Source organism: Anser brachyrhynchus (genome assembly GCF_964034855.1).
Source record: "Anser brachyrhynchus genome assembly, chromosome: 16".
Lineage (NCBI taxonomy): Eukaryota > Metazoa > Chordata > Aves > Anseriformes > Anatidae > Anser > Anser brachyrhynchus.
In genome coordinates this window covers 15,082,394-15,103,423 of record NC_137734.1, presented here as the reverse complement: position 1 = coordinate 15,103,423, position 21,030 = coordinate 15,082,394, and the positions used below count along the sequence as shown (strand labels likewise).

General features: G+C 52.3%; 1 protein-coding gene across 1 annotated transcript in view; it reads left to right on the top strand.

Moving 5' to 3' along the window:
- The window catches only part of LOC308178729 (arf-GAP with SH3 domain, ANK repeat and PH domain-containing protein 1-like), a 27,167-nt gene extending 6,160 nt beyond the window's left edge, over window positions 1-21,007 (top strand). Inside the window, exons 4-26 of the mRNA XM_080557761.1 lie at window positions 535-609; window positions 2,889-2,938; window positions 3,050-3,179; window positions 3,654-3,739; window positions 4,174-4,249; window positions 5,597-5,683; window positions 5,819-5,919; window positions 7,083-7,152; window positions 7,615-7,702; window positions 8,118-8,166; window positions 8,472-8,635; window positions 8,771-8,904; window positions 9,463-9,554; window positions 11,381-11,558; window positions 12,428-12,513; window positions 12,852-12,967; window positions 14,379-14,446; window positions 14,911-15,018; window positions 15,168-15,372; window positions 16,005-16,181; window positions 16,634-16,779; window positions 17,651-17,773; window positions 19,055-21,007. Coding sequence (XP_080413887.1) covers window positions 535-609; window positions 2,889-2,938; window positions 3,050-3,179; window positions 3,654-3,739; window positions 4,174-4,249; window positions 5,597-5,683; window positions 5,819-5,919; window positions 7,083-7,152; window positions 7,615-7,702; window positions 8,118-8,166; window positions 8,472-8,635; window positions 8,771-8,904; window positions 9,463-9,554; window positions 11,381-11,558; window positions 12,428-12,513; window positions 12,852-12,967; window positions 14,379-14,446; window positions 14,911-15,018; window positions 15,168-15,372; window positions 16,005-16,181; window positions 16,634-16,779; window positions 17,651-17,773; window positions 19,055-19,129 — 2,484 coding nt within the window. The 3' untranslated portion in view covers window positions 19,130-21,007. The remainder of the gene's footprint in view (window positions 1-534; window positions 610-2,888; window positions 2,939-3,049; window positions 3,180-3,653; window positions 3,740-4,173; window positions 4,250-5,596; window positions 5,684-5,818; window positions 5,920-7,082; window positions 7,153-7,614; window positions 7,703-8,117; window positions 8,167-8,471; window positions 8,636-8,770; window positions 8,905-9,462; window positions 9,555-11,380; window positions 11,559-12,427; window positions 12,514-12,851; window positions 12,968-14,378; window positions 14,447-14,910; window positions 15,019-15,167; window positions 15,373-16,004; window positions 16,182-16,633; window positions 16,780-17,650; window positions 17,774-19,054) is intronic.
- The last annotated feature ends 23 nt before the right edge of the window (window positions 21,008-21,030 follow it).

Sequence of the window (21,030 nt, the reverse complement as noted above, 5' to 3'; positions counted from 1 at the left end):
AGGGAGCTGGGAGAGCCTTGGGGATCACAGAAGTGCTGGCTGCAAGGGTGCTCTGGATTGTTTCCAGTACAGTGTCCTGCATGAAGCCATGCTCTCCCCAGCACTGGCTTAGGCTGGCTGTTGCGTTTTTTTCTAGCTTGGTAATTTCCAAGATTGGAGGCTTTTAGCTGGCTGTTTTCCAAAGTGGTTCCTTATGTGCGCTCGCAAGCAGATGTTGAAGCAAAATGTGCCCCAGTGACACCTGCTGGTGACCTGGCTACAGGTATCAGAAAGGATGTGGGGGCTTCTGGGAAGAGGGACTGTTTGCAAATAGGTCTTAGGTCCCCAGATGCTTTTCTGGTTTTGGGTTTTCCCTGTCCTTGTTCAGTGTTAGCAAAAACCACTCTGCCTTATACAAGGCTAGGAGCTGAACTTTTCCAGGCACAGAGCTGGGGCTGCACCCACAGCTGGATCAGCTTACTGTTTCCAGGAGCTCCCATGCTATCCTGACTGGCTTGGGCAGTGTCAGCGCATGATCTCTCTCTTTCTTTCCAGTTGCAGAGTTTGTACCACAACATTAACTTTTCCCTGGAGTCGTTAATAAAGGGCGACATGAAAGAGCTCAAAGGGGTAAGCAGGGGCTGAAGGAGCTGCTCGGCAGTGGGGCTGTTTGAACAAGGGGCAGAGCAGGGGGGCTTGCCGTGGGGCTTGCTGTGGGGCTTGCCCCTGGTCTGTGTCCTGCCCTCTGTCAGGGAGACGTGTTGCAAGGGCAGGGCTGCCTGCACCTCATGTGCTGCATCCTGCTCCCTCCTGAGGCCGGGCCTCACACCAGAGTCAGGCTGGTGGCCCCTCTGAGCTGGGACCTCTGCAGGCACACAGCTGAATCCTGAGGAGTCTGGAGGTACTCGCTATGCAAGGACAACCAAAGCTATTGTGCACCAAATATTTTTATCTTCCCTTCCGTCAGGGCACAGATCCCCCCCTAACCTCCTGGTGAGGTCCTTGCAGCCCCGCATGGCTCCTGCACTGCCATGTGTGAGCACACGTGTGTTTGTGTGACTCTGACTGTGCGTGTGTGTATCTACCAGCTGCACATACGTGTCAGGAACTGCAGAGTAGCAGGTGCTAAAGTGAACATGGAATTTCTGGAACATACAGATACGAGAGAGCTTCTCAGTGCTCATCAATGTAGATTTTAGGAAAAGCATCAAACTTATATTTAATTTTTGCTTTTCTTTCAACCAATGGGAAGGTCGTCATGGACCTTGGTAAGTTTGCGTGCATTATTTCTACCACAAAGTCCCTGTGACTGTACTTAGGCTGTCACCCCTGCATGACTGTCCCTGCAAACATGGTATATATTTGAAATGGTAAAGCAATTAATTATCAACTAACATACACACAAGATTGCTAGGATTTAATGAGCAACTAGGGTAAGCATGAATGCACTCAGCTCTACGATGAGGCCCCCCATGCTGGCTGGGCAGACCAGCTCAGGAGGAGCAGGGGCAGTGCTGCTGCTCCCTGGAGCAGATCCATGCTATTGCTCCAGTGCCATCTTCCACCGCACCTGCAGATACTCTGACAAGCATCCCATGTTTTCTTCTCCATATTTTTTCCTTTTTTTTTCTCTCTAATTACTAAATATTGAAACAAACCTTTAGGCATCCCATTGGGAGCTAGTGCTATACGGGAGCATCAAAATGGAAGGAGAGAGCAAATTCTGGAACTTCTAACATGTAGTATGATAAAAGAATATAAAATGTGAAGGAAAAAAGTCTGATATTTACATTAAGGACAATAACAAGAAGGCATTAGAAACCGAGAAAATCATTCAGAGAGAGAGGAATAAAAACAGCTGCCTGCAGGAAGTCATGATTAAGCTGAAGGCATTTTTAATGCGAACCAACAGGAATCACAGCCTGACCTGAATCTGTTTGACATTTTCATTAGAATGGAGACAAACACGAGATCTGCCCTTATAAGGTTCTGCCTTGACATAAAGAAATTTCTCCTTGAGGGTCAGAGAAGCCTTGGGACAAGAAGCCAGAGAGGATGTGGGGTCTCTGTCCCTGGGAGTTTTCAACAACCACCTGGACAAAGCCTGGCCCTAATTCAGTGATGCCCCAGCCTGGAGCAGGAGGCTGGGCTGGAGACCTCCTGAAGTCCCCCCTCCAACCTGGGGGCCTTACCCAGGGGATTTACCCTATCTTTCTGTGAGACAGAGGTCTGCAGAGCAGTAAGCAGTGAGAAAAGAGCAGAGTGTGGCATAAATGCATTTAATGGACAAACGCGGCTGTATATAGCAAGATAGTAAAATCACATGAAGTCAGGTGAGAAACAGATCATGAATGGCCTTGTAGCAGCAAGACTAATTCACTATTGAATGAGTACCCAAGGAAGAATCAGAGTCTGACAATGTTGCCAGCTTTAGGTGGGTTTCTGATGTCTTTCTGAGAGGTGGTTTAGTTAAACACAATGTTCTGGCTTCAAAGGCTGAGAATCTGGTTGCTACTTTCTGGCTTGTGTGCATGTTAGCAATTCCTTCTGCCCTTAACAATGTGAGTCTGCAAAAGGTTTCATACCCAGGTACTGCTGTGCACATCCCTATGTGATGCACGTGTGTGTGATGTATGTTTTGGAGGCTATGCGTCTGTGTATTTGCATGCGTATTTGTGTGGGTGCAAGCATATGCCTGTGAGTGACCTGCACTGGTGAGTGCACTTGTTCACTGCACATGTAGCAGAGGTGAGGACACCTTCCTGGGGAGGGACAGTCCTGTGGACACCCATGTCTTGGGTCTGTGGGGCCTTACTGCCAGGGTGACCTTGTGGGAATGCAGCATGCTCAGGGTGAGCAAGGGTCTGTCCTGATCATAGTCATCAAACAGTACCTTTGGCTATTCCTAGGAGTTCAAGAAGCCCTTTGAGAAGGCCTGCAAAGACTATGAGAGCAAACTGTAAGTTGTCAGGCTTCCTTGCCCTGAGATGTGGACCTGGAGGCTTGTTTTTGGCTGCTTTCACCAGAGAGCAGTCAGACAGAGCCTTTCAGGTGTCTCTCTTTCCTTGAGCACGAGGATCGAGAAAGAGAAGCGTGAGCTGGCAAAGCAGCATGGCATGGTGCGGAGTGAGGTGAGCAGCGGGGAGATTGCTGAGGAGATGGAGAAGGAGCGCAGGACCTTCCAGTTAAACATGTGTGAGGTAAGGACAGGGACAGGACAGGTGGGAGCAGCTGGGGCATGGCACAGACCCCACAAGTCTGTCTGGCTCCTCCCTGCCCTAGTTCTTTGTGGTCTGCCCACATGGTCCCTCAGTTGGAGAGCTGCCTGGGTTGCAGTAGGCTCAAGCCAACCTTTGATAGGGGCTGATCAAGGAGTTTAGATGAAGCATGAGCCTGTATTAACCTGGCAGTAGAGATACAACTGCACCCACCACGGGTCCATCGCTCTCTTGGACAGATCAGAGCACTCATGTTCATGGGCCCTGCCTGCCACCAACTTCTCACCCCAGAAAAGCCACACGAGCTGCTCCCATCAGGGCCTGACCACCAGGAAGAGCCACAACACACTGCTCTTCACTGGTAATGGGGGGTGGGGGGGTGGGCATAAAGAAAAGCACGTGAAAGGCATTTCTCTCTAAGCTACACCTTCAGTCGCTGTGTCCTTTTCCCTTCAGTATCTAATCAAAGTGAATGAGATCAAAACCAAGAAAGGGATCGACTTGCTGCAAAACCACATCAAGCACTGCAGCTCACAGTTCAAGTAAGTTGACTGTCAACCTGCCTTCACTCCCCTTCACTCCAGAAGTGCTGGTTTTAGAGGGAATCTGGGAGGTGGTTTAATTTGCAGGACCTAGAGGTCTTGCAGTTGACTTGGCCTATTCTCTAACATGCCAAAAATCCTCTTCTCCTGGAGGTGGTGGAGACAAGGATCTCAATGGTGTGTGTCTACTCTCTTTAGTCTGACATACTTCATATGACAATATAGGACAGACAGCAGGCAACTTTCACTGAAATCTGGGATGTGAAGAAGACAGTGCTGAGCACTCTCCCTGAATTTAACTGCTTCAAAGTATATTTAATAAGAAAGCTGTTTTTTGACAATGAAACAAAAGCTTGGGAGAGCCCAGTGCTGGCTTTACAGCCAGCACTAAGAGCAGGATTTCAGACTGCTCTTACGTTAGCCTCTCCTCTCAGTTTTTTCCAGGAATGTTTAACTGCAACAGCAAAACTGAAGAATTTTACAGATGAGCTCATTCCAGAGCTGCAGAATGTGAGTATTCATTTGAGGTTGGGTGCATCAAGGGGGCGCAGGCTGGAGAGCGGGGATGTCTGCCCCAGGCCCTCCTCTTCCTTTGCAAAAGCAGATCTGGGGACTTTCTCATCTGTCGTCATTTCCTGAGCCTGCAATGTGTAATGTGACCCTTTGAGGGGAAATGCAGCCATCACTGGGAGTGGGAAAGTTTTGGTGTCATACCCCAGGGCACAGAATAATATTAAGAAGAAACATAGAACTGGATACCAGAGGCACTGATGTATTCAACTGTCATAGCTGCTCTTCAGGCTTTCAGGTTTCTCATTTGTGCTCCTGGCTTTCCTGCCCATTGCTACTAACTGAAGCTCGTCATGCTCTTTGTTGGGGGCTTTGTCTTGCTGGAGAGAAGTTCTCACAGGGCTGCGTAAGCCTTGTGACCTTTATCTTTTGACTTTGGGCTCTGGCAGTCATACATGGCCAGGAGACAGGAAGAGGTTTTTCAAAATGGCAAAGCCTATGGTGGGATTTCAGAGCCTGAACACTGCGGGTACCAAGTCCCTCAAGTGCTGCAGAAGGTTTATGTTAGCATTTCTAGACCTGAGATCTAGTTTGCCTTGCTCCTCCTTTTCCAAACCTCCTCATAAGTCATGATTTGCGGGGGCCTGGGATATGATCCTCACCCACAGACTGTGACAGTGTTATTTGTAGTCATTTCCCTGATCCTGTAGTGCTGCTCTCCTCTGGGCAACTGCCATTTTTCTAGGGGAATTATCCTGCTTGTTCCATAATGTAATCATTCATATTGAAATTAAAATTCATCATTTAAATAACAAAAAGAGAGGACGTGCCACCCTGGAGCGAGGTAACCGAGCACAGCAAACAGCATCTTCTGGGTCCTTCATGCAGACCAAACACCAGGCTCCATTTCAGGGCCATAGTCCTGTACCAAGATCCCTGGTGGAAATTAACTTTTTGATGGCTTGGTGACTTTTTAATTACTGACACTACCAAACTGGAGGAAGAAAAAAAAAAACAAACAAACCCTACAGCGTCCTTCAAGCTGTTGGTTGTTTTTGCACCATGGGGAGCTTTGGACTGTTGTTTTCTCAGAAAATAACACGGTGGCTAAAGTGCAGATTGCTCTTGCCATGGTCCCTGGTTGCCTGGGGACGTGCCTGCTCCCTCACAGAAGTTTCTGTTGAAGAGCTTTGTGCACAGGCACCACAGCATTGCAGGGGAGGAGCGGCCACCTCCCACCTCAGGAACGGGGCTCGCAATGGACCTGGGGAAGTGACAGGGGCTGAGGTGCACGGGGCTCTCCTCCTCCTCCTGTGTGAGCTCTCGCTGTGTTTTGGTACCCTGAAGCTGAAGACCAGGCAGGACGAGGAGAAGAAGCAGCTCTGTGCCCTTCGGGATCAGCTGAAGGCAGCATTGCAGCTGGAGCAGAAGGAGGTAAAGCCAGATCCTTCTCCCCGGGGGAACACCCTCACAGGGCGCCGGTTACCCTGTCACTCCTTCCCTCCCACCCGAAGCAGCCCCAGCTGCCTTCTGGTGTCACCCCGGCTGCTATTCCTCTCCTTCTGCCAGGACACTGGGAGCAAGCAAGCAGGGTACAACATGCACCAGCTGCAAGGGAACAAGCAGTACGGCACAGAGAAGACAGGGACCCTCTTTAAGAAAAGCGATGGGTGAGTTGGGATTCAGCGTGTCTCTTATGGTTGTACTTTGGTCCTTTGTGGCCAGCACAGGGCTCACCCAGCCCAACCTCCTCTTCTGGAGTGGTAGCAAGGGCAGAGGAGCAGGACGAGCTGCATGAAGGTGTGCTTGGTGCTGTCCCAGTCTCCCGCAGCTTTCTACACAGGGCTGCGGGCAGCTAGTGTCCATCCCATGGCCCTCAGGGCATTTCTCTCACGTGAAACTACCTAGTGCCCTCTGAAGCTCCTCATGGATGGGATGAGGACTTATACACAGGCTGGGTGAAGTTTTCTACTCTTTCACATGCCTGCCTCCCAGCCCTGACACGTCCTTTGCTTTTCCAACCCTCAGACCCCACAGATCAGTACTGGGCTCAGCTTCCTGCGTGAGATTTAGGGGAAGGAACACAAATGAGGTGTGGCTTACCAGCAGCGCAGATCAGTGCCACCTTGGAGATGGCATCAAGGGCCACAGGAGAAAGACAGCAGGGAACTGAGGTTTCCCTTGTGCTGCTTCAGATCTGTCCTGTGCCCATGTCCAGGAGTCAGATCATGAGCTCCACTGTCATTGAAGAGAGGATCTCCAACCGGTGTATGGGAGCCTGAGGGCTGGGAATCACAGGAGACATGCACTGGGAGATGAGCAGTCCTGGGAAGGGTCTTGAATGGTCCTAGATTAACCTGAAACTGGACAGAAAATAATGAACTGAAGCTCAGGAGTCCACTTCACTGCAGGTTGAAGTTCAGTCTCTCCCCCTTTTTGGGTGTATCTCCTCCATCCTTCTCCCATTTATAGTCTTGGAGGTGTTAGGAGCAGCTTGGAGGTAACAGTCCTGGCTGTTTGCTGGGGACACATGCAAAGGTCTGCGTGCTCTGTAGCAGGACCTGCTGCTCCAAGCAATGCTCTGTGTCCACATTGCCTCTGCCGCAGCTGTTACCCATCTGTACAAGCCTGTTCTTATGCCATATGATGGGCCCTTCTCAGTTCAAAGCAGACCAAGAATGACAGACTCTGTGACAGTATGGACAGGATGGCTGATGAGAGCCATGTCCCCACTCTGTCCCTTGCACAGCTCACCAGCACTCCTGCATGGCATGATCTGTTCCTCTGCCTGGTGGGTTTGTGTCCTCTCATCCCACCCTCTGCTCATTTCCAGGCTGAGAAAAGTCTGGCAGAAGAGGAAATGCACCATCAGGAATGGCTACCTGACCATCTCTCACAGCACGGTAGGAACTGGTTCTTCCACCCTGCTCTGCTCCTGCCTGGGAGCTGCGCCTGCCCCTGCTGGGTCAGCTGAGCCCCTGCCGCCCACCACTCCAGTGGCTTCTGGGGACCCAGCAGAGCCCTCGTGCCTGGCACTTGCACTGCTTGTCTGCCCTGCCGAAGCAGACTTCCCACTGAGATTTGAGTCCCTGTGACCCAAGGGACAAACATGGGAGGCCCTCACTTGCCTGTGTGCATGGAGGGAGTGAGCCTGAGGACCAGGCACCCCCAGGCTGTTGGGACCAGGCTGTTGGGAAAGAAAAGGTCCACTTTGCTGCTTCTTGCATTACTCCTGAAAGCAGAGTCAAGGATGAAGTGCTGGGGGCAAGGCAGGTCCATGGCTCTGGAGCCAGGTGACGATTGCCACTGCTGGGCCACCACCATTTGATGCCATGAGGCCTGAGTCTTCCTTGCTCTACTCATAGCCCAACCGCCCGCCAGCCAAATTGAACCTACTGACCTGCCAGGTGAAGCCGAATGTGGATGACAAGAAATGCTTTGATCTGGTTTCACGTGAGTGCTGGCGCCTGTCCCATGGCTCCTCCAGAAAGTGCCCAGAGGGTGGTGGTGCTTCGGGTTCAGAGAGTGAGTGCAGGCAGGGAGGAAGGGAAGCTCTCAGCTTTGGGTCAGCTTGGGAAGTTGTGGTGGGGGGCAGCTGTGCTCAGAGGCAGCAAAGAACAGACGGGACATGAGACGGGCATTGCAGCAGTGTGTGTGTGTGTGTGTGTGTGGACTGCAAGAGCACAGTTCCCGTGCAGCATCTTAGCCAACACCAGCATCCCTCTACCCCAACATGGGAGCAGGTCCCTTTGCTGGGGGAGCATCATGGAGGGGCCAGGTGGGAAGGAGGTGGCTGTCACCCCGCCGAGCCTGGTGGGCAGGATGGGTGAGCGCAGTGCCCAGAGAAGCACGGCTCTGTGTGTTTCAGACAACCGCACGTATCGCTTCCTGGCGGAGGATGAGCAGGACTGTGTCGCGTAAGTACCGCCAGCAAAGAGCAGCTCAGTGGCAAACAAAAAATGCTTGTCTGTCTGCCGATGGGGAGCCAGCTCTTCAGCTAATTAAACAGATCACTGCTGCCCTTGTTTGATGCCCTTCCCATCCTTGCTGTGTCCTGATTGCTTTGGGGGCTGGCAGCGAGCGGGTCATGGGGCCCCACAAAGTTTTCTGGCACCATTTTTCTGCTGGAGTCCTGTGCAGAAGCTTTGTGCTTGGTGGCTCCATGCAGAGCCAGGCTCTCCCCTGCGGGGCCCCACTCCTAAGCCACTTTCTGCCCACGCAGCTGGGTGTCCGTCCTCAGCAACAGCAAGGAGGAGGCGCTGAACGTGGCCTTCAGCAAGGCGCAGGGCGGAGGGGAGAGCAGCAGGGAGGAGCTGACCCGGGCCATCATCAAGGAGGTCAGAGGCATGCCTGGGAACAGGGAGTGCTGTGACTGCTCAGCACCGGGTGAGAGCCAGCTGTTTGCCTTCCCTCCATGCTCCAGCATCTCTCTGCTGCTGGTCCTGCTGTGCAGCTTGTGCCCTAAGCAGTGGGGATGAGAGGCAGGAAATGGGCGTGAACCCAGCAGTGTTGTCTCTGCAGATCCCACCTGGCTCTCCATTAACTTGGGCATCCTGATCTGCATTGAGTGCTCTGGGATTCACAGAGAGATGGGTGTGCATGTCTCCCGCATCCAGTCACTGTCTTTGGACAAGCTGGCAACCTCTGAATTGCTGGTAGGATGCTGCTGGTGTGCTCTGTCCACTGGCCTTCTCATTCTTCTGCTGTGGTCCTTCTGAAACCAACTTAACTCTGCGGGGTTTCCCCCCCTCTTAAGCTGGCCCATACCAAGCTGTAATGCCTGGAGTTTCATGGTTACTGTGGTAGGAACTGTTATCTTCAAGAAGAAGAGGAGAGTGTCACTTCGCTGTTCTTGGGTCACCCATCTCCCCCAGCTTTGTCCCATGGTGCAGGGCAGGACCAAGCCCAAATTGGGATAGAGCAGTGTGGGGTGGACAGGGGCTGGAGGCTTTGCATGGTGCCGTTTTAGTTTTGGGACCATTGCATGCTCAGATCCAAGCCTAGGGCTCAGCTCTGTGGTTGTACTGCTGGAGCGGGGAGATATCGGCAGTAGGAGTCAGGACAGAGCCTCTGGCTGTTGGACACAAACATCCCCACACCCATTGACATCCCCCATACCCGGCCAGCATCTCAGCCCCAAGCTTCCTCTCCTGCTGCCACACCTGTAGTGCTGCTGCATGTCCCATGTCACCTCTAGCTGGGCTGTTTTGCAGCTGGCAAGGAACATCAGCAACGCTGGCTTCAATGACATCATGGAAGCGAATCTTTCCAGCTTCTCCGCCAAGCCTGTGGTGCACAGTGACATGTGAGTTGCTCTGCAAGAGCTGGTATTTGTGGGCATGTTCTGCGGTCCTGCTTGCTCCCCGCAGTGACCAGGCACGTAGCACCACCCGATCTCCTCCCCAGACTGTAACTTCTCTTTAGAAGCAATTTCATCAAGCCCAGCAGGAAAGGTTTGATAAAAGAGAGTGGAGGAGTGAGGAAGAGCCAGCAGGATAAGAGCCAGGATTGAGACAAAGCTGGAAAGGCAAGAAGAGAAACCAAAAGTGGAGCTGCCAAGCAGGACAGCTCTGTGGCTGTGCACATTGGTAGGGAGGATGGCCCTCCCACCCCAGGTGGGAGGGCGGAGTGGGACAGGGGACAGTGACTTACCTGGTGCAGTGCAGTTCTCCACATGCAGTAGCTGGGACCCAGCATCAGTGGGCTCAGTGTAGTCATCAACCAAGGGAGGAGAGATGGTGAGAAAATGAATGGTGGGCATCATGATGTGCGTGGCCAAGTTACTTGTGATGGAAGTGCAGAGAGATGCAAACCTGGTCAGAATTCCAGTCTGCACTAGGTGCCTGTGTCTTTCACTGAGGTGGTGGGGTTGTATCTGTCCTTGTGTTTGCTGTGGATGCAGGCCACAAAAATCTTCTTCTGAGCCTTTTCTAAGGTAAAGTAGAGGTAGCAGAGTTGCCTGTCCTCCTGATTCTGCATGGTTAGAAGAAGGATATTTGGCTTGAAGGGACCTGAACTGGTTTGTTAAAGGAGGAGGGGAAGGCACATCATTCCTCCTGGGCCTTTTGCACCAGGGCTGCAGGAGTGATTGAGGCAGGAGAGCAGCAAGAGGCCATAATTCACATTTGGCAGAGAGCAGAGCTGGTAGCTGTAGGTACTCTCAGGAGACATGAGCTCAGTCCCCTTGTCCTTCAGCTTCGAATGCCCCAGCTTTTAGGAGAGGACAGGGGAGAGCTTGGGTGGTGGCTGGTTCCAGCAGTAGCTGAGGGCTTCTCCAGGGCTTAGTGCCGCAAATCTGAGCTTCAGCAGAGCTCTTGGGGGAAAGCCATAGCTGGGGTTATCAGGGCTGAGGGGACTTTCAGGAGGGTGGAGAGGCAGACCAGGCACAATCCAGGTCCATTCCAGGTGTGTAAGGCCCAACTAGGGCACCTTTTAGACAGCATGGTTCTACACTGCAGTAAATAGATGAGCAAGAATTGGGCACTTGGCTGGCAGAGAGCAGGGAGAACCAGAAAATGCAACTGCGAGAGTGGGGTCAGGGTTGCCAGGTCCAGCCTTGGACTTGGCTGCTAAGAAAACAAGCTGTATGCAGTAATAATAATTTAGCCCTTCTGCGATCACCTTTTCTGTTGGGAGCGCTCCAGTGCCCCTGGGTCACACCTGCTGCCCCCCAGATCCTCTGGCTGGTCACTGCTTCTGCTGCTCTTGCACCCTCCATCTGGGCAGCTGGCTTGGCCAGTCCTCCTCCAGAAGCCATTCCCGATCCTTGGGTACTCTTTCCCAGTTCACACCTGGTGCTTCCCCAGCACCTCATTGTCAGGGAGCTGAGCCCAGTGCAGAGCTCTTCTCTGCTTGGAGAAGAGGCGATGGAGGGGTCTGGAAGTGCTGAGTGCCCGGGAGAGTGGGAGATGAACTGATGCTTCCCTGTCCCTCCCAGCAAGGCCTCAGATCATTGGAGGAAGGTGGTGGGAGCCCTGCTAGAAGCAAGGACAGGAAAGGTGCTACATTGCCTGGCAGATCTGCAGGAGAGAGAGGGAGAGCAGCTGGAGCAGCAGGAGAGGAGGGAACACCCCTGGATGCTCAAGGGGTCACCCCAGGGCTCCTAACTCTCACTTGGCTGGTCTCTGCCAGGGCCTTTCGGAAAAATTTCATCATTTCCAAGTATGTTGAGAAGAAATATGCCAAGAGGAGCCCTGCTGCTCAGTGCCCAAGCCTCCCAGAAGCCGTCAAGAATAAGGACGTATTTTCTTTACTCCAAGCTTATGCAGAGAACATGGATTTGAGCGAGCCTGTGCAGGCACCTCTGCAGGTATGGCACCTGGTGGATGGTACCATCATCAGAGGAACAAGACAAGGGACATCCACAAGGGGCTCCTACAGGCAGCTTGTGCAATCTGGGGCTGTGGGGAGCCTGAGCCCTTGGAGCAGACCCAAGTAGCTTCTACCCACAGAAGGCAGTGGGATGTTTCGGGGGTGTTTGGAAATGTTTTGTCAGGTTCTTTGCCAAAAGAACCCACAGAGTGAGGAACGCCATGGCAGAGGGGGGTTTTCTCAGTTGCTGTGCCATCTTCTTTCCCAGCAAGGACACCAGTGGGTGTTCTCCCAAGTATAACTGAAGGAGCAAAATGCTGCCATGAACAAGAATGGGATGTCTTAGGACAAACTGACAGGCAAGGAGCAGCTCCACAGGGAGCAGCTGTTATGCACCCTGAAATCATGACCTCGATGAAGGTCTGCTGCTGGCCTGGGGGAAAAAAAAGTTACCTTTGGTTGCTGTTTCTAAATGTGAAAAGGGATGGATTCTTCATGAAGAATAGATTCTTCATGAAGCCAACACAAATATATAATAAAGATGCCAGGTAAAGGGCAGATGTTTAGAAAATGAGTAGCTAAGCCTCTGAGAAAAATGAGCAAGCTACACAGAGGACAAAGAAAAGGTGAGAGTGTGATTAGAAAAACCTTTCTGGAGAAACATGGCTCTATAGCTCCACATGTTTACTCAGTTCACATGAGCCTTGGTGGGCATGGCTCCAAAGAGAGACAAGTAAAACCTGTTTCTGTTCACCTGTCAGGGATTTTAATTGTGTAAAGAACAGTTCTTGAAGGACAGAGCTCTTCTCTGGGATGCCAGCGTTGGCAGACCCAGCCTGTTTTTTGCTGCTTCTGTCTTGGTTACAGGAACCTGGGGAGACCATTCTCCACCTGGCAGTGCTGTTGTCTGACCAAACCTCATTGCATATCGTTGATTTTCTTGTCCAGAACAGGTAAGCTCAAGACACCCAGTCAGCTTGTCATGACTAAGCCAGTGCTAGTGAAAGGTGCAAAACTCATGGGCTTCTCCAAAATGCTCCCAAAGAAGAGAAGAAGCACCAGGGAAGGCCTCCCAGCAAATGTGCCATGGGGTGGACTTGGGGTAACTATCCCTAGATCAGAGGGGCCTTACCTTCCCTCATGTCCTCTGGGTTGAGGTACAACAGTGGCGGTGACCGCCTCTTCTCAAGCACTCTCCAGGAGACCTGGGAAGAATGATGTGTAGGCCAGCATGTGGCTGGGGCCAGCAGCTCTCCTCAGATTTGCTGACAATATCCACCTTTTGCTGCAGCGGGAGCCTAGAAAAGCAGACTGTGGTGGGGAACACGCCACTTCACTACTGCTGCACTCACAACAAACCCGAGTGTCTCAAACTGCTGCTGAAGGCCAAAGCCAGTATTGCCATCGGTGAGTGGCCATGGGATCCCTAAGTCTTCTAACTCTTCTCTGCAAATACCACCCTGACCTTGCTGGAGCGCTCAACAGGACTAGTCTGAGGCTGGGGAGATTTGGGAGAGGCCAGTTAGTGATGGTGTTGTGGGGACCCTGCCCGTGGGCTGACAGGCACTTAGCTTTCATTTTCAGAGCCAACCCTGCAATGCTGGAGAGCAGGTAGGAGGGCTGCCAAAACGCAGGTGCCCTGGAGCCCAGGTCACAGGTCCTGTCATTTATAGTGCCTATGAATGGCCTCTTCACAACACAGAAGTGAACTTTTAAGCTGGGATCCTGGGTGACAAGGGAAGTCACAAATGTTTTTACCATCTGGTACCAGCTGAGTGGGTGGGTGCGCTGAGCCATGCTTCCTGGGCACTCCTGAGATGTGCCCATTTCCCACAAGGGCGGAGAGACCACCATGATGGGGTAGTGGACATGGGTGTGTGTCTCTGCAGTCACACAGTGGTTTGGCAGCCAAATTTCTCACTGCCTCAGCCAAGGAAGAAGCAGAGGTGCCTGACCCGTCTTCACTGACTCTCTAGGTACCTGAAGCAGCCGGTGCAGACTCTGCTACTGGTTTGGGGGGTGTTCCTTGGTCCCTTAGGGTGCAGAACCCTTGCCCTTCCCCTTCTCCAGGTTTCCCATAGCTGCCCACCCCTTCTCAGCCAGCCCCATGCCACAGCTCCACAGAGAGGGGCCTAAAATGAAACCGAAGTAAAATGGTTGTCAACGTTTGCACTCATACCCACACTCACAGGCATGGTGTTTCCTGGCGGCCTGTCCATCCAGCAGGCATGAGGACACACAAACCAGGTCTGCCCAAAGCTTCCTGCAAGTGACTCAGAGGACAAAGGGTGCCAAATATGGAGTCCTCCTTGGACTGCTGGCTGTGGGACTTTGGTTTTGTAGCACTTTTGGTCACTGCTCTGGCAGTGACTGTGCTCTTCTGTCCCTCTATCATGTCCCATCTCCGTAAACCATCAGGATTTACTCACAGTCCTTTCTCTCCTTATCTGTGTGTCTCATTGCTCCTTCCCTCTTCTTCATCTTCCCATCACCATCTGTTAATGGCTTGAGTCTTTGTTTCAGTCTGGGTTTAGGCTGTCCCTTCTCTTCAGATGATTTTCCCTGTACTTGTTTGTCCCCAGAAACAGCATGTAGATGTGATGGGATCTGAAGGATCTGTTGATCTTGGTGCCATCAGCACCTCACTCAGCCCCTCTAAGGGTCTCTTCCTGCTTCTGGGGCTCCTGAACTGGACATGTCCTCTCCTCCTTCCCCCGTGACTGTAACATTTCTGCTGCAAGTCTCCACAGGCTCCCTGCATGCAGCACTGCCCTTCACTTCCCTCAAAAAGGTTCAAGGTTGCCCTTTCTCCCCACAGCTAACAAAGCAGGAGAGACAGCCCTGGACATTGCCCGGAGGACAAGACATCCCCAGTGTGAATTGCTGGTAGGACATGGTGTCTCAGCCCCTGGTTTTGGGGCACATGCTGGCGGCAGAGCATGGCTGGGAAAGACACTGCATGGATGCTTGGTGCAGGGCCACCCACATCCTTCAGCATCTCCACTGCTGGTGTGGGACACAGAGGAGGGTGCCAAGGGGTCTGGCAAGTGCTGGCACTGCTGGTGAGGGGTCCCTCAGGGCTGGGCAGTTTCAGACAGGCCAGGCAGTGGGACCTGAAGCTGTACTAAGCCATATGGGGTGAGAGCATCTCCTTGGCAAGTCCAAGCCCTGCTTTGGCCATATCCCAACAAGTATGTCTGGAGACCTTTGCAAAATCCCCGGCCTGCTGGATGGGAAGCACCACTCACAGCTTGCAGTTGTTTTCTGGATAATCAAAGTGTCGGTCAGGGATGGGGCTGGTGTGGCAGGACAGGGCTGCTGGGTCCTCAAGGGACTCCTCATTGCCCCAGCTGTTGCAGGCCCAGAACAACCAGTTCAACCCGCGCGTCGATGTAGAGTATGAGTGGTGGCTGGGCCAAGACGACATGTATGAGAGCGATGAAGACCTGGATGAGAAGGTGAGGCCCCTCCATGGGCCTGAAACTCTGGAGGACTCAGGTCTATGCATGCCACCACAGGCCCTGCTCCCACCACACTGGAGCGGGTGCTCCTGTTCTGGCCGATCACCCTTGCCACATGCACTAACTTATGAATATCTGTTTCCCAGCTGGGTCTTGTGAAGAGGGGGTCTGCCCATCCCCAGAGCTGCTGCCACCCCCCTGCCACTGCCTCCAGGCCGGAAGCAGCAGGGCCAGTGCCCCAGGGGAGGCGGCTGGACATCTACGCCCTGCCAGACACCCACCTCCACAGCCTGGACATGCCACCAGCACTCTCCTACCTGCCTTCCTTCCCACCCCAGCGGGCAAAGTCAGGTGAGATCCTGCGTAGGGTGGTGGGGTGAGCTGCTGGAGCCCATGCAGCCTGGTTCCATCAGCAAAAGATGGGACCCTAATGAGATGTGAGGGGCTGTCTAGTGCCATAGGATGCCCATCTGTCCTCTTCTCCTTGAGGAAGGAAGGCTGGCTTGTGCTGGCTGGTTTTTCCTAGCACTGAGCCCCACTTTGAGGAACAGCATGGTGTATCCTTACCCTTGGTGCGTTCCTGAGTGCTGCTGCTGTTGGGAAAGGCAGAGATGAGCATATTTAGAGACATGGCTGGGAAGAAAAAGCTGCCAGTAGAAACATCAGCATTGCAGTTCTGCTCCTAAGTAAGATGGGATCCTGCTGCCCTTGCCCATTGTTTCCATGGTGTGTCCCAGCTCTGAGAGCTGGAGCTCCCCAGTTCCTCAAGCTGTCCTGCTTTCTGGGAGACTTGACAAGTCCTGCCTGACCTCCCCTCCATCTGTCCGAACTGTGGCTCCAACCTCACAAATTTCTCAAGTCAGACCTGCAAGCAGAGAAATGACTATTCCTGTTGATGCATTTGTGCAAATTTTCCCCCAGAGCTTTGCTCCCAGGAGCTCTGCTTGCTGCTGACCCATGATCTGTTCTTGCTCCCTTTTTAGCTCCTGAGGGGTCATGTCCTCATCTTCTTACCAGCTCATCCAACTTTGCTGAGGACACACGAACCAGGAGGAGCCCCCCACTGTCTCTCAGCATCAAGCACAAGCGTACATCCTCAGAGCCAGCTCCTTGGGTCCCACTTAGCCCTGAGAAACCAAGTCTTGCCATCCTGGCTTCGGGTAATGAACAGACCAGCCCAGGACGGGCAAGAACAGGCCATGCTATGGGGATTGGCCATGCTGTTTGGCCAGTGGCCCAGCACCTGCTAGATCAGACTGGTCGTGGCTTGTTGAGCCAGGGTAGCTTGGGGGCACATTGGAGCTGCACGGCCCAGCTCCCACCACTGCCGGCTCTGCCTGGTGATGCTTTTCCTCACCCCAGACTCCACTCTAAGTCTTTCTGCTTCCTAACCACATCCTCTTCCCCTGCTGCCCTTCTTAACCCCAAACCCAGATCCTGTTTCCCTTCCTGCTTTCCATCTCAGCCGGCTGGGGTACTTTTTCTCACGCTGTGACAAGGAGCAGCACCATGCTGCACAGTGTTGCCCAAGAGTGGTGGTTGCTGTTGTCAACAGGTGTTGTCCACCTGTGTTTAAAGGTGGGAGGACGTGACCACCCTGCTTGTGTTGTAGGTGCCCTGAAGGCCATGGACTGCCTCTACACGCCTGTTCCCAGCAAAGCCGGACAGCCTGGCCCACACCGATCCCTCCAAGAGTCAGAGCCATGTTGTGGACATCCCCCACATGTCCCACCTCCTCTTCCTCGGAGGAGCAGTTTGGTAGGTGGTCATGGGCCAGGATCAGCTTAGCTCAGCTCCCAGGTCTGCCTGCGTTTATCACCTCTGGTTTTGAAGTGAGCTGGAGCTGGTCCCAGCAGCCTCTCCTCCCAGCACCTCTACTGTGCCTCCCTGGCTTTGACATCTCCCCAACAGATGCTGGGAATTATGTGCATGGGAAAGGCAGGTCCCTCCCAATGCACACTTGGACCTACAGAGATTGCTGATATTTACTGCTAACCAAAATCCGCACGATGCTCCAGTGCCTTTTGGGAAAAGCCTTGTCTGTGAATTCAGGTTGTTGGCAGATTAGGGTGCACTTCTGGACAAGGACAAGGGTTCCATGTCCACCCTGGCCCAGCCTCTGTGCCCCAGGGGACACCCTTCTCCCCAGCCCTTTCATTAGGGGGACCTTGCTTGGGTTGCTTGGGCTTGGGTTGTGCTGAGCAGCACCCCTGCCTCCTTGCACAGAGCTGCTCTGGGAACCGGGGCCCCAAACAGTGTGTCCACTAGTGCCACAGTCCCAGGGAACAGAAGCAGGTGCCTCTGGACAGATGCCCAAGCAGCAAGAAGCCTCGTATGGAACTCTGTCCCATCCAAACTCCCAGCATGTGCTTGGCCACCTCTGCCCTCCCTCCTTCAGTAAACTTCCCCATCTCTTGAGCTCACTTCTCACACATCTTTGCTGGGGGAGGGTGGGGTAGGATCATGGAGTCATAGAATATCCTGAGTTGGAAGGGACCCACAAGAGTCCTCGAGTCCAACTTCTGGACTCGATCAAGGAGTAAGGCACTAAATTTATTTTACTTGTGTGTGGCAAAGGTGATGGCACAAAGTATGGAGGAGGTTTGACAATGCTCTCTCCTGCTTGCAGAACAAGCTGCTGCTCCGCAGGGTCCGCGCTCTTTATGACTGCAATGCTGACCGGGAAGATGAGCTGACCTTCCGCACAGGCGAGATCATTGTGGTGTCTGAAAAGGAGGACAGCAACTGGTGGGTGAGTGAACCCCATGTGTGCTGAATGGCATTGGGATGCGCACAATTCCCCTCTTCATCCATCTCTTGCCTCTGTCCCAGGACTGTCACACCAGTTATCATTTCCTGCTTTGCTTCTGTCTCTCCATTTTCCATCTTTTCCTTGACACCTGGGCAACCTACTCTGAGATCTCTGCATCCTCACGTCCTGCAAGGACCTCACACCTCTAGTCTGCTCTGCTGCTGGGACAGGTGCCAGCATGTTCCCCTCCCTCTCCTCATGGCCTGGTCGGTCCCCTCACCCTGCAGCAGCTTCCTTGCCCCCCTGCATCCCCAGCCAGCCACCCTCTGTGTGGGCATCAGAGGCTGCTCTCCTATGGGCTGCTGTTGGCCTACTCCAAGGCAGGCAGGTCCTCAGCCCTGATGTGAGGAGAGCATAGGAAGTCTTGCCCAATATCAGGTTGGCTGGCATCACCAAAACAGGACTTCCTTGCCAGCTGTGGTGGCTTCTGCAGCCTCAGCAGAGCCAAAAGGATCCTGTTGTGTCACAAGTTTCTTGCATACCGGGGGGTTTGTAATCCTGCGAACCGTGAGCTATTTGCCCTTGCTGGCAGCAGCATGGTTCCTCCAGGGCAGGGAGTAGGGTTGGACATGGGTGTAAATGCACACCTCACTTACCCTCTGGGGACTTAAGCAGCAAGCAGTGATTACAGTTGTGCTTTCCTGATCCTTCAAACAATTGCAAACAGCAATTACAGCACTTTAGGAGAAGCAAATTCAAAGGCTTCATTGTTTGTAGCTAATAACTGATAACCCTCATTTAAAAATGACACCTAATTTCTAACCCAAATGTGTCCAAATTCTCCATTCCACCATCAAATATATTTTTATATTGGAGAAGAGCTCTTTCTCCCAGACGTTGATCTGGGTAAGTATTTACAGGCAGTAGTCAAACCTCCTCTTGAGATTCTGCTCCATAAACTATGTAGAAAACTCTTCTGCTCCCTTCTGTAACATCACATTTCACATTTTATACATATTCCATCTGTTTCCATATCTTTCTGTTGCACAGGTGTCTCCGATGCCAGGCTCAGCCCCCCCAGTGCCGCATGGAGACACAGCCTCAGTCCCTCCTCCTGCACGATGGTTCTCTCTGTTCATTCTTCCTTTTCTCCAACCAGCCACAGCCTCCTGCAGAGCACTGTGTTCGGGCAGTGGGGCAGTGTGATAGGCCCAGTTTCTTATTCCCCTGAGAACCCCTGTGCCTGTGCTCACACCTCCTTTTTTTCCTTTCTCCTTGCAGAAAGGCTGGATTGAAGGACAGCCTCACAGGCGAGGTGTCTTCCCTGCTTCCTTCGTTCATGTGCTCAACGAGTAGGAGCCACTTTGATTCAGGAGGGAATATCTGATAAGCCGCTTGAAATGCAACCCTCTCCCAGGACTCCACCCGTGCCTCTGGTCCCAGCATCGCCTCTCCTCCCACAACCAGCCTGCCCTAGAGCACCCCCTGGCCAACAGCGCTGGGGCCCCAGAGCCCCCAGCGTGCCACAGTTTGAGCAGCCTTTGGGGCTGAGGTGCAAGGCAGCGGGCACAGAACAGGCCACTGTGCTTTCCCCAGGTGTGGAGAAATTGCCTAAAATAACTAGGAAAATTAAACTAATATTCACATTTTAAAGAAGATGTACAGCATTGAAGAAGCTTCCAGGGTGGAGTGTAGCTGCACTACCTAAACGTTCCCTAGGCCTCCAACCTTAGATGCTATCGCACTGGGGAAACCTGGCGCGCTGACTCTAAGGAACAGTACGGAGCGTAGAGCGGAGTGGAGACAGCGCGGCTAGGCTCTGTGACCAGGTGGGGACCCGACTGCTCTTGCGCACACTGAGACCGGTAAACTGCACATTTGCTACCCTGAGCCAATGACCTGTCATATTTTTGACAAAATGCTGTACTCTAGTGCACTTTTGCTCATTATAATATCATTATAATACCAAAACACACCTGCATCCCAAAAGCTACCCGCCTCCAAGGTGCAACCACCCCTCACTGAGCACGCACTCTGAATTTCTCGTAGCCTATACCTTTAAACGAAAGTGAGAAAACTTTTTACCAATCATAACCAAGATATGCTTGAGTAGAGTCACTCAAGCTCCACCTAAAAGAAAATAGTATAAATTGGCTTAAGAGAAAGGGGATGTTAGGGAAGATACCATCACGAAGGATACCTTCTGACTTCTGGGATCAGTCGATGGGCTGAGCCTCTCTTCCCCCCCATTGGGATGCCATGGGGTAAGATTTGAACGCTTGGTTATACCAGATGTCTCTGCAGAAACGTAGAAATCTCTATAGAGCCTTTGTGTCTTTTAACGCATTAATAGCCAGGCTGTGTACCTGTGTATTTCATGCATGCTAGCTTGCTTTTGCAGACAATGAATTTATCGCTGGCAATCCAAAGAGCCTGTGTACCTGTTGCTGTAATAAATTGCAATTAATTGCATTGTTCCTAGCCATGATAATTCTCATTGAACGCGACTAGAGTGAAGGTGTTCTATGTTATCTGTGAGCGTGATAGTTCAATACCCTGAAACCCATAACAGTTAATCAGCTATGCCGCTTGACATGACACCAAGCACACTGCCTGTCCCGTGCGCTGACCGCTGTAATGGAAACAATGGTGCTGCAGGGCCATGCTGCTGCCCTGCAGAGCTATTGGGCTGCGAGCAGAGCTGTGCTGCTGAGCAAACCCCGGATAGTGACTTTGGCTGAGGATGGGGCACGGCAGGAGCCTTAGAAATTCAAATGAGCTCAGTGGAGCCAGCAGCACTGAGCATTTGTGCTGTCCTCACTGCTTGCACTGGGTTGAGACAGGGAACAAGATAAAGGATGTTGATTCTGTAGGTCTTAGCTAGCACAATTGTATGTTAACAACCCCAAAGATAAGGGCGTAAAAGACTGTATGCATAGATAATAGGACCAGCAAGACCTGACTTGACTGCTGAAGTCTGTCAAAGAAAGGAAAGGTCAGAAGTTTAGCAGCGAGGAAGACTTCTGGCCTTCAAAAAAAGACCACCAGAGTACACCGGACAACCACCCAAGGACTCCAGTACACACGTGAAGAGGGGCGGGAACCTATGTTAATGATTCTTTGGTGATCTGATGAATATGCAAGAAACTTACAGGAAAAAAAATGAATATGTATATATCCCACTAATATAAGCACACTACCAGTACGGTGCAGTAATAAAGAATACCTGCTTAATAACTTTCATAATTGAGTTTTCA